This window comes from Budorcas taxicolor, chromosome 8 (genome assembly GCF_023091745.1).
Source record: "Budorcas taxicolor isolate Tak-1 chromosome 8, Takin1.1, whole genome shotgun sequence".
Classification (NCBI taxonomy): domain Eukaryota; kingdom Metazoa; phylum Chordata; class Mammalia; order Artiodactyla; family Bovidae; genus Budorcas; species Budorcas taxicolor.
This window is the reverse complement of record NC_068917.1, coordinates 87,248,218-87,263,076: the sequence shown is the minus strand read 5'-3', so window position 1 is coordinate 87,263,076 and position 14,859 is coordinate 87,248,218. Positions and strand designations below refer to the sequence as shown.

Sequence of the window (14,859 nt, the reverse complement as noted above, 5' to 3'; positions counted from 1 at the left end):
TCTACAAATAATAAATGTTGGCAAGGATGTGGAGAAAAGGGAACCCTCCTACACTGCTGGGGGGAATGTAAATTGATACAGCCAGTTCAGAGAACAGTATTGAGGTTGCTTAAGAAATAGAGTTACAATATGATCCAGCAACCCCACTCCCAGGTATATAACTGGAAAAGACAAAAACTCTATTTTGAAAAAAATATGTGTACCCCAGTGTTCTATTTACAATAGCCAAGACATGAAAACAACCTAAATGTCCATGGACAAAGAAGATGTGATACTGTATACATAAAGGAACATTACTTAAATAAAAGGAATATTGAAAGTGAAGGTGAAAGTCACTCAGTCGTGCCCAGCTCTTTGTGACACCACGGACTATACAGTCAATGGAATTCTCCGAGCCAGAAGACTGGAGTGGGTAGCCTTTCCCTTCTCCAGTGGATCATCCCAACCCAGGAATCAAACCGGGGTCTCCTGCACTACAGGCGGATTCTTTACTGGGCTACCAGAGAATATTACTCGGTCATAAAAAAGAATGATGTCAATTGCAGCAACATGGATGGACTGAGAGATTATAATACTAAGCGAAGTAAAGACAGATATAAATATATAATATCACTAATATGTGGAATCTTAAAAAATGATGCAAATGAACTTATTCACAAAACAGAAATAGACTCACAGACACAGAAAACAAATTTACAGTCACCAAAGAGTAATGGAGGGGAAGGATAAATTAGGAGTTTGGGATTAACAGATACACACTACTATACACAAAACAGATAAATAACAGGACCTACTATACAGCACAGAAAAGTATATTCAATATGTTGTAAAAACCTACATTAAAAAAGAATCTAAAAAAGAATATACATACACTTATACATAAAAACACATCAACATATATAATTGAATCACTTCGCTGTACACCTGAACATTGTAAATCAGCTATACTTCAATTTTTTTTAATATATTTTATTGATTAAAAAAAAGAACCTACTGGGGTTGAGGGAATCCACTTGTAAAGAAAACATCAGCCATACCTTTGTGACTTACTGCATTTCTGAAAGATGTGCTATTTTCAATGACACGTTATTTTTTTAAAGAGAAAAAAAAGGACATGCACTTCTGTGGTTATGACAGGTGCAGCCAAGTACTCACTCTACTGCAATAAGCATGTAGATTTTCACTTTTGCTCAGATTGTCTAGTAAAAATCAGTGTCTAGTTTATTTCTCTTCTTTCCCCCTGTGATATGACGCATCTCTATACTCCTACACTCGCCAGGCTCTTCAGACCACAATGCCCCTCAGAAACAAAGTGAAATAAAGATCAAAACTCAAAGGCCTACATCTGCACAAAGTTAGCAAGAATCTGGTCAAAACAGGGCTCTCCCTAATATGCGAAAGTCCCCAGGGGCATCTCTGCACTGGTCCACAAAATCCTTTCACTGCACCATTTCCAAGGTGATATCCTACTGTGCAGCACTGTGATTGTGCCCTATGTTGTCCTTCACAGCTGCACTCAACAACTGGGGGTCCTTGTTCCCAAAACTGCATACCCACTGAGGGACCATGCTCCTTTTCTGACTTCATTCTGATGTTTGGAAACCACACACTTGTAAGGCACGCACCCAGATTTGCCAAGGAACAAGCACACATTACCATTTCCTGTGCCACGTCATCTGGCGTCTCCCTCTCCAGGTCGAAGGTGAACTCTATGGCCCCGTTGTCCTTGGGCTTGCCCTTCAGTTTCTTAGGGTCCTCAACCCAGAGCCGCAGGGCAATGGTGGACTTCCTGCCATGGTCCTCCTCGGCCAGCTCCACCCTCACACCTGTGTCCTCCGCGAAGAAGGCGTGGCTGAGCAGGTCCTTGATCTCATACCTGGGAAGGAGGCAGCTGTCAGGCAGGGCACGGGCACACTAGCTGAGAGGGTCCTGTACCTGCCCAGCTTCCCCTGGAAAGTCCTCTGACCTACTCACTGGGCATTTCTGCCCCCGAGGGCAGCATACCTCTGCATTCCCTAACTCTTGGGGAAAGAGGAAAAATCTGCTACTTGAAGACATCTAACTATATACTATGTAAGACCTTTTTTTTCCTGTCATTATAAAAAAAAAAATCTCCACTATTAAGAAATGTGGGTAATTTCAAAAAGAATTTGTAAATCAGGCTCTGCACTGTCCAGACAAAGCCTGCTGAGATGCTGGGGAGCTCTCAGCTGTCATAGGATACCGTGAATCCAGGTAAAACTGAACTGGACCAGGACAAGGCAAGTACCAACCTCCCCAGTTCACCACCCGAGGGACCCTGGCCTCCAAGAAGCAGGGATAATTTTGGAGCTTCCCAAGGATGGGAATTGGGGGCGGGGGGTGGCGTGTTGCCCTGCTAACCACTCTGCCGCCCAAATCCACATCCCTAAATGCTTGCCTAGTTTCTGATCTCTGGCACAAACAGATCCCAGTGCTGTCCAGGGCCTGGCTTCCTCCCAGCTTCCTGTCTGTGGTCACTGTGGGCTTTGAGTTCCAGTGGCCCATCACCGATTCTACTGAGGGCAACACATCCCACAGGCAGTGGAACCATGCCACCTGGATAGCTGCATGCATGAAAAGGGGAGAGTAGGGTGAGTAACCCTCACACAGGCTGACCAATGCCTGTGGAGACCCTGGGGAAGCCCAGAAGTTAGGGCCCCTAGGGGCGCAGAGGGCACAGCTCCTGGGGGCTCTGTCCTGGTCTGGGAGGTGGCTTCTGTACTTTTCTGATGTGAGCTATAGTACACAGGTTTTTAGTATTTTCTCTTTAAGAAACAAAACATAACGTGCAGGGGGCAAAAGAGAAGACTCAGGAGATCAGGTCAGGCCTGAGAGATCAGGACAGGCCCCTACATGAAAGATGACAGAAAGGACAGAATCACAGTGCTGCCCAGTGTTGGGCACAGTAACATGGGGGAAAAGGCATGAGCTGGCTGTGCAAGGGCAGAGAGGGAATATGAGGGGGTGCTACTGCTGCTGCTGCTAAGTCGCTTCAGTCATGTCCGACTCTGTGCAAACCATAGATGGCAGCCCACCAGGCTCCATGTTCCTGGGATTCTCCAGGCAAGGTGGGTTGCCATTTCCTTCCCCAATGCATGCATGCATGCTAAGTCGCTTCAGTCGTGTTCGACTCTGTGCGACCCTATCGACAACAGCCCACCAGGCTCCTCTGTCCACAGGATTCTCCAGGCAAGAATACTGGAGTGGGTTGCCATGAGGAAGAGGTATTAAGGGGAGACACGGAGGAATGGGGAAGGTGGGGAATGGGCAGGATAAGGGGGCAGGGGAGAAGGAAGCAGGGGGAGGGAGATGGGAGGAAAGAGGAGGCATAGAGGGTTGATGGGAGGGAAGGAAGGAAGGTAAGAAGGAGTGGGGAAGAGAGTAAGGAGGGAGAAAAGAAAGGAGAGACAGAGGGAGGAAGGAGCAGAGAGGAGGGATAGGGAGGGAAAGAGGAAAGAGAGACGGGGGAGGAAAGAAGGAAGGAAGGAGGAAGGCTCGGAACACACACCCAGCTTCCCGGCTGACCAGCTGAGGAAGGAACAGCCTTGATCTGAGGAGGGAGCTGGTCTGGGGGCACCTGGAGGGCTCTGACTTGAATGTGGGACTTTGAAATGGGTCAGACAACAGGTACACGAAAGACGCAGCCTGGAGGTGAGAGAGTGGGCAGAATGAGGCTCAGTGGGAACCCTGGCATGGGGTGTCCTCCAGACTGGGGGGATGGATAGGCTTGAGAGGGACAACACAGAAAAAAAGCAACAAGGGCAGAATGAGGCCCCAGTAGCCCCCACACTCCAGGCTGGGTGGGCGAGAAGCAGCCAGTAAAGGGGATGGGGACTCTAGGACAGTACCCAGAGCCAGGGAGCGTATTCCAGGCAGCAGAGGTCAGTCAGGGGCTGCCCTCCAACTGCCCAGTGGGCTTGCTGGGACCCGGTACATCTGTGGCCTGAAGTGGCCTGTCTCCCAACTCTCGCCTTCTCTTGGGATGTGATTTCAGGCAGAGCAACAGCCCAGATCCAGCGCTGCCTGGGAACTCACCTTTCCTCCTTGTTTTTGCAGATGCACTCCCCAATAATCTCCTTGATTTCAGGATCGTGCACTTTCTCAAAGCTGGCTGGCTTGATGCCCTGAAGATGATACGAGCAGAGTCACCTGACATCGAATTGGGGTCTGTGTCTTGCTCACCTCACACTCACCCAGTAGAGGAGGAAACGGGAAGCGCAAGAGGCTTGTTTGGGGTTGGAGGGCAGGGGCATCATTTCATTCTAAGGCCCCACTGAAGGGTTACTGGGAGTAGTGAGGTCTGAGGACGAGAAGGACTCAGGGGAGACTCGGAGCAGACATGCAGGATGCTCGCTCTGCCCAATCCAGCTCCGCACAAGGGAGCATTTGCACTCCTGCTGCACAGAGGAGGTGGGTGTGGGGGAAGGCACACCTACCCAAGGCCACACACCAGCCAGGCAGGACCTCCCGTGCCAGCTGCCCAGAGGGTCTCAGAGGCTGGACAAGGAACCCTAAAGAGCTGGCCTTTCTTGCCATACCTCCCCGGAGGATGCAGACGTCACTCTGTGGTCTCTGTTGCTGGCCAGGGGCCACCAGAGACTCTGGCCACACTGCGGTCACAGGCAGGGCTGACTTCCAAGGCCTAGTGGCTGGAGGGGGTTGCAAACAAGTGTCTGCACCATGAAGGTCCACAGCCGGCGGCCAGATCAGATGACTTTCAGGCAGCAGGAGCAGGAGGTGGCCGAGTACTAAAGCGGACCAGAAAGCCAGCGGGTACCAGGGGTGTGCAGCCAGAGGCATGGGGGGAGCAGGGTTCCAATCCCACAAGCAGATGGGATTCCAAGAGAAGCAGGGGCTGGATGGCAGGGCTTATTCGCAATCTGCCCAGGGAGGGGTTTGGGTGGAGGGGATCCTGGTTTTTGAATATTTGGAACATAGTGAGGGCTCAACCATCATGTTCTTCCTCCTTCAAAAAGACTGTGTTCAAAGGTCTCGTCCTGGCTTTTTTTTTTTTTTAAAGCATACATTTTCCCACAGAGAGGGATGGGGGAAAGAAAAAGTGTACCCTGGGAGTGCAGGTGAGGCCCCAAAGCGCCCAGCAAACTCCTGCCTAGGACACCTGGCCATAACCAATGGGTCATGCTGTGTCTGACATGCAGGGGAGTTTGTGCAGTAACAGACACAGCCCTTGGCTTTAAAAGTGGACGACGGGTCCTGCTTGAACATGAGACCCCCATGGTACTCCACTGAAGCCAACAGAAAAAGAAATTTAATTATGCCAGAAAGAAAGGCCACAATCCTACCAGGGGTGGGAACCAGTGGTCTGAGAAACTATAAATACAGGTAAGGTGCACAGAAGCAGCACTTAAATCTCTGGAAGCCTGTGGCAGAATGTGCCAGAACAAGGTGTTGTTTTGAAGGGGTTCACATCTCTGGGCTCAGAAGCACAGGGTCGGGGCAGCTGAGAACAAAGGGTACCAAGACCCTCCAAGGACTGGAGCAGATGCTGGCGGCTGGACCTGTGTGTGGGTGTGGCATGAGGGCCCAGGGGACCCAGAGCACGAGGGTGTCATGGCAAACGGAGGAAACACTAAGGATCAGGGAATGCACCTTTCATCAGATTTCCTCAAGGAGGCAGGGTAGGTAGGGCCTTGCTTTACTCAAACCAACACGGGTCCACAAAGGAGCCTTGGGACCCTGACGAGTGTCCTGTTTCCCAGGGCCTAAACGGGGGGGAGAGGTGCTACTGAAAGAACCCAGGTGGCTAAGGAGTATGTGCCCAGGAGACTCAGTCCCTGTCTCCCCAAGCCCAGCAGAGGGACCACCACCCCATCCACACACGCAACCAGGACCAAAGTCAGCAGCAGCTCCACCTGCACCCTGGGCCCCAGCGCTCCTCCAAGGCCTGGCAATGAAGCCCTAAGCTCCCTTGAGTCCCTGTCCCCCTGGAGGACCTGCCCATGGCCGATGGGTCACCTCTCTGGTAAGCACCTCTGGGGAGCTGCGCACCTCCATGGGTATCTGACCCACACCCACTAGCGCCACTAACCAAGGACTCTTTTCATACCTTGCACCCTCAGCAACACACAGGAGGCGCTTAGAGTGAAAAAAATGACTGATAGATAACTGAAAAGGAAGGCTCAAAGGACAGAAACAAGCTGTGACCTGCGGGGAGGGCTCAAAGTAGAGGGCGGGATGAGGGCAGGTGCTCTGGGGTTCCAAGAGCCATGGCACCTCACGCTTCTGCAGAAGTGAGGAGGCTGCAGGGAGGTGGGGGCTGGGGTTGGGGAGAGGCAGCCAGCACTCAGGCGGTGAGGCCCGTACCTGCAGGTACAGATGGACAGTGAGGTACCAGGGCCCAGAAAAGGCACAGCCCCAGCTGCCCTGGGCTGGATGCTCCTGCTGCACTCCCCACCCAGCAGGACAGCCACAGCGGGAGGACAGGATGCTGTTTTCAGAGCTGAAACCACCTGATCAAAGTCTAGGGACATGCTAGAAGGCGGGAGGGCCAGCAGCCTCCAGGTGGCACAGAGGAGGGTCTCTATGGACAGGTGGCTTGGGCCTCCTGCAGAAGCCCCTTTGGTGCTCCAGCCCCGCAGCGCTGCCTGAGGCCCCGGTGAAGGTTCCAGGGTCCACCCACAGCCCACGTTACAACTGCTGCTACTCCACAGAAGCTAGGAGAGCCCCTACTAGTCCTCTAATTCTCCATCTGTAAAATGGCTTCCTTCCCTTGCTCACATGGCTCCTGTGAGGATTTTACAAAGCACACAGATCTCAACGTGGGACACACAGCCAGCCCATCACAGTGGCCGGTGGACTCACACAGGTGACCTTCCTGTAGATCTGGGCGGCATTCTGGCACTCTGAGTAGGGGTACTCCGAGGTGGCCATCTCCAGCATGCACATCCCGAAGGCGTACACGTCCACGGACTCATCGTAATGCTCCTCGTACATCTCTGGTGCCATGAACTCGGGGGTACCTGCACCCAGGAGCAGAAGACGCAGCGTCAGTGGTCACTGGGCCTCGGAGCCCCCTGGGCCTCTCATCAGAGTCCCACACCGCCTTCCCCATCCACAAGCCAGGACGGGCCTGCCCCCATGCTCCTCGCCACTGGTTCTAGAATCCAGGATTCAAACAGGATTCTGCTTTACTGATAGAAGTTTCCCCAAATCCGTGCCACCCCCCTCCCCCCCATACCCTCCCAATTCTAGGGTGGATCAGTTTATAGCTCCATCCCCTGATCACAGAGCTGGGAGACCATTGCTTCCCAGGAGACAGGGTCTGTGCCAGAAATGATGGAGGTGCCTCTCTCGGAAGAGGCAGAAGTCTGAGCATATCCCTCCTGGCTACAGGCCCAGATAACCCAGAGCAGACAAAAACTTGGGGTCACCACAGAGCTACGTAAGTTGTAAAAGCCCAGAAAGGCCCCCATGTCCCTAGACAGGCAGCGCATCAGTCAGCACAGTGATCCTCTTCACTAAAGATGGCTGCCTGGGGACAGCTGGGCACGCGCCAATCATCTGGCAGGTACCAGCAACGTGTTATGGTGAGAACTGCCCGTCCATTCTAAGCACAAGAGATTTTAAAACAAAGCTCACTCTGAATTTGTAAGGACATGATAGACTCACATAGGCTGAGTAAAATAAGCAAAATATATGATTGTACATGCATGCTGGCCATCCCATATAAAACCATAAGCACAGACAAAAATGACTCATCTAGAAGGTGGCGTTACGGCTTTTTCCTTTAGTCTGGTGTTTTTAATTTTTCTGTAACAAATATTTGCTTTAAAAATCACAAACTCTTTTTATTTTATTTTTTTTAAAAAAAGGTCCAACTGAGCATCTGTCAAGCTGAATGCAAAGAAATGGGGCCATCAATTTCAATAAGACTGCTTTTAATTTCAACTTCTCCATCTTTGTTGACCTTGGAAGATTCTCAAAACGTTCCAGTTTTTTTTCAAAAAGCAGATGTAAAACAGTACAAACTAGTGTGTTAAAAAGCATGAGGTTTGGGGGTACCTGGCATGCAGGGAGATTAAGGGTGATTTTAATTTTTTCTCCTTTACCCATAATTTCAACTTAAGATGTATTATATATTTACCAAAAAAAAAAGTTAACAGTTTGGGTAAAAAATGGAAAACACAAGAATCTATGTTAAGTTGAGTTACACACATGCATGAAGAAGTCTCGAAGATTCCATCAGAAATAATGATGAATAGAGAGAGAACTGGAGTTCAAGGGACCTTGCACTGGCCATTTTTCATCCTTTTGGGTTTTTGGACCATACGATAATACTGAAAATTTTGGCATTTGGCCATGTCCATCTACAAGGATAAGAGAGAGGAGCCTCAGGGCTGCTGGCAAGCAGCTGGGAGCAAAGCCGGCTCAGAGAGGACCTGACTTACCTGCCCAGGACTCCTGATCACTCAGCTCAGTCTCTTCTGAGACCCTTGGGAACCAGAAACGCTGCTTTGCAAGAAATACCCCAAGGACCCAAGATGTTCTGACTTTGTGGGAGCAGAGTGGACAATGGGTATGTGTGGGGCCCAGCTGCAAGGTGGGATGGTGGTGATGACAATTTTGCACTTGTGCGAGGGCCATGGACATCAAACTTTTTTCTTTTTCCTTACAACACAGCTGTTTAAATCTAAATGTTAAGAAGAATGTATGTATGCTGGCACCCATACACACATGTGTCCAGGGACCTCTGGGCGCACCTCCTACGCCCCACAGCTCTGCATCCCCCAAGTCCCAGCCTCCATGGCTGTGAACACCTGCAGGAAGGACTGTGCCAACTTCACCTCCACCCACTCAGGGCCCGGCCAGCACAAACGCAGTGAGAGCACACCATGACGGCGTCAGATCCAAGCAGCCCTCAGGGACAAACCCCACAAGGGTCATGGGAGCCTCTAGGACGCTGCCACCGCCAGATATCTCAAATCACGTCTTATTTGCACAACACCTCTCTCACGGCTGCACCTAGAATGGGTCCACAGTATCAAAGGCCCCCATAGGTACCCTGGACACAGCATGGAGGGAAAAGCCTCATTCATAGGCCTAGGGGATACTTCACCTGACCACAGACCCCCACTCAGCTGAGGCCCCTTGCTGGGGACAGGGTCTTGCTGCCCACCTGTTTAGATGTGCTGACCAGCCCCCATTTACAATGAGCATGGAGCTTCGAGGGCTCCAGCTGAGCAAAAGGTGGGGTGATCAGGGAGCCCTGTGGAGCCAGACACTGAGTGGGGCTCACTGTGCCTCCAGAAACACGCAGGCTTCATCTCACCCCACCACATCACTCAGCAACTGGAAGTCCATTTCCAAGAGGAAAAGGCTGTCAAAGAAGCCCTGACTTCCAAGGTCAAACCTGCAAAGCCTGCCTGGATACCTCTAGCAGCTCGGAGGCTTGGTGGTGTTTCCCCCAAACCCCTGGGTCCCACAGCCAGGCCCTCACCTGCTCCACCCATTTCACAGATAGGGAACTGAGGCCCGAGTCAACCCTTGCATCACCACTCAGCTCCCCTATTCAGCCAGAGGCCACAGGCCTCACATCCGCAGGACACTTGGTGGCTACCTTGTCCCAGATGTTGTCACATTCCAAAACCACTAGGCTGCCAGAGAAGTTTCCAGATTCCCAGCAGTTCCATGTTCCACAAACAAGTCAAGTTCTGTCTCCAACCATACAACAAAACCATGAACTTGCCAAGCCCTAATCACCCTCTCATCTTGCTTATGTGGGAAGATGCCGTCGCATCATGGCATGGAGGAAAGCCTCTCCCAATCTTACCTGATCCAAACTTCCAGAGCCATACCCTACAGCCACCTGACCCTGCAGCTCACTGGCACTTTCCAACATCCTGAAGCCTATAAATGGCTGCCCCACAGCCCCTTCAAGCACATTCTTTGCAAAACCTAGGAAGGGCTCCCCGCAGCTCTGGTGGACACACAGTGCCTGCTGCATGCAGGACCAAAGCTCAACCCCACATGGGGCTGGCATGAACTGCAGACCATGTCCTCACGATAGCCACAGCCACAGAGGAGCTTCTCTGAGGAGGATAAGAAATGCAGAGGCTAATAGCCAGCAAACTGCCATCCATATGAAATCCCTCAGCCCCACACCCCTCATGCTCACTCCATACCCCAAACTACCCCAAAGGTTCCCTCTGTGGGTCTTGGGGTCTGGGGCACCCTCCCCACCCTCAGTCCACTGAAGGCAGCTCCAGCCTCAATGACCACGAAGTCCCCACATACTTCTGTCCTTCAGATCTCTTTCCTGCACCCAAGTACCCTTAGTGTCCACAGGCCCTTGGGTGCCAGTCAGCCTCAGCACCCAAGGGACACAGCTAAGGGACACACACAGGGCATCCAGGGCTGCAGCCAGACATAGGGGGCGCAGGCAGCAGAGCCAGCACTTGCAGGATGGTGATCCCGGGCGGGTGGGGAGGTGCCCTGAAGCACAGGGGCATGAAGAGACAAGACGGGCTCACCTATCACGCTTTTAGCAAAGGATGCTCTCTTGAGGGTGGCCAGGCCCAAGTCGCCGATCTTCACAGACCCTGTGGGCCCAGTGATAAAGATGTTGTCACACTTGAGGTCCCGGTGGATGATGGGGGGCGTCCTGGTGTGCAGGAACAGCAGGCCCTTCAGGATCTGCCGGCACCAGCTACGTAGAACCTTGGGCTTCATCACCTTGAACCGCTTCAGATACCTGCAGGTGGGGGTGAGGCTCACCCACGGCTCGTGTGGGGAAGGGGCTCCCAGTTGCTGAGGGCTGTGTATTTATTTCCCAAACAGGGGCACTTCTGAGAAAGGGCTGCTGGCCACACCAGCCAGGACCATCCCAAGCAGACGCAGGCCCGGGGCCTCAGCCATTGCAACTCTTGAGCCCCAGGCCAAGCCCACCCCAAGGCCCCAGCTGGCTGGGTGGGTAGCATGCTCACGTCTTCAGTGTCCCCGAGGTCATCAGTTCGGTCACCAGCACAATGCACCGCTTCCCCCTGGCACTGGACTCCCAGAAGTCATAGAAGCGCACAATGTTGGGGTGCTGCAGGCCCTTCAGCATCTCGGCCTCCTCCTTGAACCGCTGCCTCTCCAGTTTGGTGAGCTTCCGGTCCTAGAGAGAAACACACACGGACTGAGAGGGACACTTGGCACAGCCTCAGGCAGAGGCCTTGCAGGGAGCCGGGGCCAGGACTCTGCCAGGCCGCTCTCTCGGCTCTTAACACACAACACGGCAGGAGGAAAGGACTAGATATCTGGAGTTGAGGGAAATCTGACCCAGTTTCAAGTCCTTCCCCTCTTTACCCACAGAGAGCAGGACAGGCCTCTGATTCATAAAGCCAGCACAACTGTTCACGGTTCTCCAACATCTGGACCATCAGACCCTGATATCTCATCAATTTCAAATTAGCTTCTCTCTGCTCAAGAAGCTCAGCAAAAAGGTCTCTGGGAATCAGAGATACCTCCAAACCCCACACTATAATACTCATGTGTTTTTTCCCCAAAAACACCTCTGAGAGGCAGCATCAAGATGGCAGAGTAGGAAGACGTAGAGTTTGCATCTGCTCACAGCCAGGGCACTGACGAGGCCCTGGTGCGGGACCCTGGACACCTGAGGGGCGGGAGGAATTCCTGAGCAACCAGGTATGACGTGGGAGGGAGGGAGAGAAGAAGAGTGGCGGTGGGACCAGACAGGCACCACTGAGGGTGTCTGGAGGAGAGGGAAGGTTTCCACACTCAGAGGAGCCCACTCACCACCAAGGGATCAGCAAGGACAGGGAGGGACCTGTGGGAGGCTGGGAATAGAGGGGAACACAGCCAGCATCTCCTCTGCCCACTCAGCCCTGGTGAGTCTGTGGGGGTCCTGGGCCTGAAAGCCCCACCACCCGCTGGGACCCCTCCAGCTGCACAGATCTCAGGCCTAAGACCACCCGGCCCCCCTACCACCCCAGGCCTCTTCCAGACGCTTGCATCTTAGGCCTGAGTCCAGCCCCAACGCCTCTTCCAGCTGTGTGGATCCCAATCCTGAGCCCTCACACCCACGAAGGCCTCTTCCAGCCACACAGTACTGGCAGCCCAAGTCCCACCCCTGACAGAGCTTCCTTTGGCCATGTAGGTACAGGCAAGCCGGACGCCACCCGCCTCCAAGGCCTCTTCCCTGGCTGCGCCAGCCCCTATGGGCACGCCAGTGGAGGCCTATGCCCCAGCTGGCCTACATGGCATGTGTGCTCCAGGCCAGCTTCAGGAGCAGATGCTAGTGAGCGGAACACCAAAGCGGGTCCAGAGACCTATCTGGAGGTCTTGGAGGGTCCCCTGGGGAGGCAGAGGGATGCTGTAGCTTACAGTAGAAGGAAGAAGACTGGAAGAGGAGGCATGGAGAGTATTTTATTTATTTTTTCTCAATAATTACTCATTTTTATTTATTTATTTGGCTGTGCTGGGTCTTAGCTGTGTCACGTGAAAAGCGAGATCTTTGACCTTCCTTGCAGCAAATGGAATTTTTAGGTGTGACATATGGGATCTAGTTCCCTAAACAGGGATCAAACTCAGGCTCCCTGCAATAGAGCACAGAGTCTTAGCCACTGGACCACCAGGGAAGTCTTATTTTTATGTCTTTATCTTTTATTTTTATTCTTTTCTAATTAGTTTTTAAACTGCTTTATTGTCTTTCTTTTGCCTTTCTTTTTTCTTTCTTTTTTTTTTGCTGTTATCATTCTGTTTTATTTTGTCCTGTTTAATTTTTAGAGTTATTTCGCTAAATATAGTTTTTACTTTCCTAATTACCTTACTTTATTGTTTGGTATTGTTCTGTTCTTTTCTGCTTGTTGCTTGCTTTTTTTTTTTTCTTTTTTCTGCACTTTAAGGCTTACTGGGCCTTAGTTCCCAGGCCAGGGGTTGGGCCTGAGCTCCTGTGGTGGTAGTGCCAAGTTCAAACTGCTGAATTAACAGAGAACTGCAGGTCACAGGGAAATTAGTCAGTGTGAGGTCTCCCAGAAGTCCTCATCTCAGCACCAACACACAGCTCCACTCAACTGTCTGCAAACTCCAGTGCTGAACTAATCAGGTCAAACAACCAGCAAGACAGGAACACAGCCCTGCCCATCAAAAACAATGGGATAACAAAAAAAAATATGTTACAGATGTAGGAGCAAGGTAAAAACCTTACCAAATAAATGAAGAGGAAACAGGCAACCAACCTGAAAAAGAATTCAGAGGAACGGTAATAAAGATGATCCAAAATCTTGGAAATAGAATGGAGGTGTGGATCAAGAAAATACAAGAAATATTTAACAAGGACCCAGAAGAACTAAAGAATACACAGTGATGAGCAACACAACAAGGGAAATGAAAAATACACTGGAAGGAATCAATGCAAATTATCTGAGACAGAAGAATGAATAAGTAAGCTGGAAGATCAAATGCTGGAAATAATTACTGAGGAGCAGAATAAAGAAAAAGAATGAGAAGAAATGAGGACAGTCTCACAGACCTCTGGGACATCACTGAACACAACAACATTCGAATTATAGAGGTCTCAGAAGAAGAAAAGAGAAAGGGTCTGAGAAAATACTTGAAAAGATCGGTCAAAAACCTCCTCAACATGAGAAAGGAAATAGCCACCCAAGTCCAGGAAGCACAGAGACTTCCCTACTCAAGGAGACAAACCCGATGATAATCACACTGAGACACATATTAATCAAACTAACAAAAATTGAATTCAAAGAAAATATTAAAAGCAGCAAGGAACAGCAAAAAATAACACACAAGGGAATCCCCAAAAGGTTATCAGCTGATTTTGCAGCAGAAACTGCGTAGGCCAGAAGGGAGTGGCAAGATACATTTAAAATGATGAAAGAGAAAAACCTACAAATAAGATTATTCTAGCCAGCAAGGATCTGGTTCAGATTTGATGGAAAAATCAAAAGCATTACAGACAAGCAAAAGCTAAGAGAATTCAGCACTTCCAAACCAGCTTTACAACAAATGCTAAAGGAATTTCTCTAGGAAACACAAGGGAAGAGAAAGACCTATAAAAACAAACCCAAAACAATTAGAAAATGGCAATAGGAATATACATATCAATAATTCTCTTAAATGTAAATGGATTAAATGCTCCAACCAAAAGACTGGCTAAATGTATACAAAAACAAGACCTGTATACATGCTGTCTACAAAGCGACCCACTTCAGACCTAGAGACTCGTACAGACTGAAAGTGAGGGAATGGAAGAAGGTATTCTATAGCAAATGGGTATCAAAAGAAAGCTGGAGAAGCAATCAGATATACTAGACTTTAAAATAAAATAAAGACTATTACAACAGACAAGGAGGAACACGACATAATGATCAAGGGATCAATCCAAGAACAAGATCTAACAACTGTAAATACTTATGCACCCAACATAGGTGCACATCAAAACATACGGCAAATGTTAACAGCAATCAAAGGAGAAATCAACAGGATTACAATTACAGTGGGGGGATTTAACATCCCACTTATACCAATGGACAGATCATCTAGACAGAAAATAAATTAGGAAATACAAACTTTAAATGGCACAACAGACCAGACAGACTTAACTGATACTCAGAGGATATTCCATCCAAAAGCAACAGAATACACATTCTTCTCAAACGCACACAGGAAATTCTTCAGGATAGATCACATCTTAGGTCATAAACCAAGTCTCAGTAAATTTAAGAAAATTAAAATCATATTAAGCACCTTTTCCAACCACAATGCTATGAGATTAGAAATCAATTATAGAAAAACAACTGTAAAAAGCACAAACACATGGAAGCTAAATAATATGCTACTAAGTAGCTAAGACATCAC

At 50.0% G+C, this 14,859-nt stretch overlaps 1 protein-coding gene across 1 annotated transcript in view; it reads right to left on the bottom strand.

Moving 5' to 3' along the window:
* Window positions 1–14,859, bottom strand: part of WNK2 (WNK lysine deficient protein kinase 2) — a 147,834-nt gene that overhangs the window by 92,524 nt on the left and 40,451 nt on the right. The window contains exons 3-7 of the mRNA XM_052645256.1: window positions 10,965–11,137; window positions 10,512–10,732; window positions 6,844–7,001; window positions 4,057–4,145; window positions 1,657–1,876 (exon numbers count right to left, since the gene is read on the bottom strand). Coding sequence (XP_052501216.1) covers window positions 1,657–1,876; window positions 4,057–4,145; window positions 6,844–7,001; window positions 10,512–10,732; window positions 10,965–11,137 — 861 coding nt within the window. The remainder of the gene's footprint in view (window positions 1–1,656; window positions 1,877–4,056; window positions 4,146–6,843; window positions 7,002–10,511; window positions 10,733–10,964; window positions 11,138–14,859) is intronic.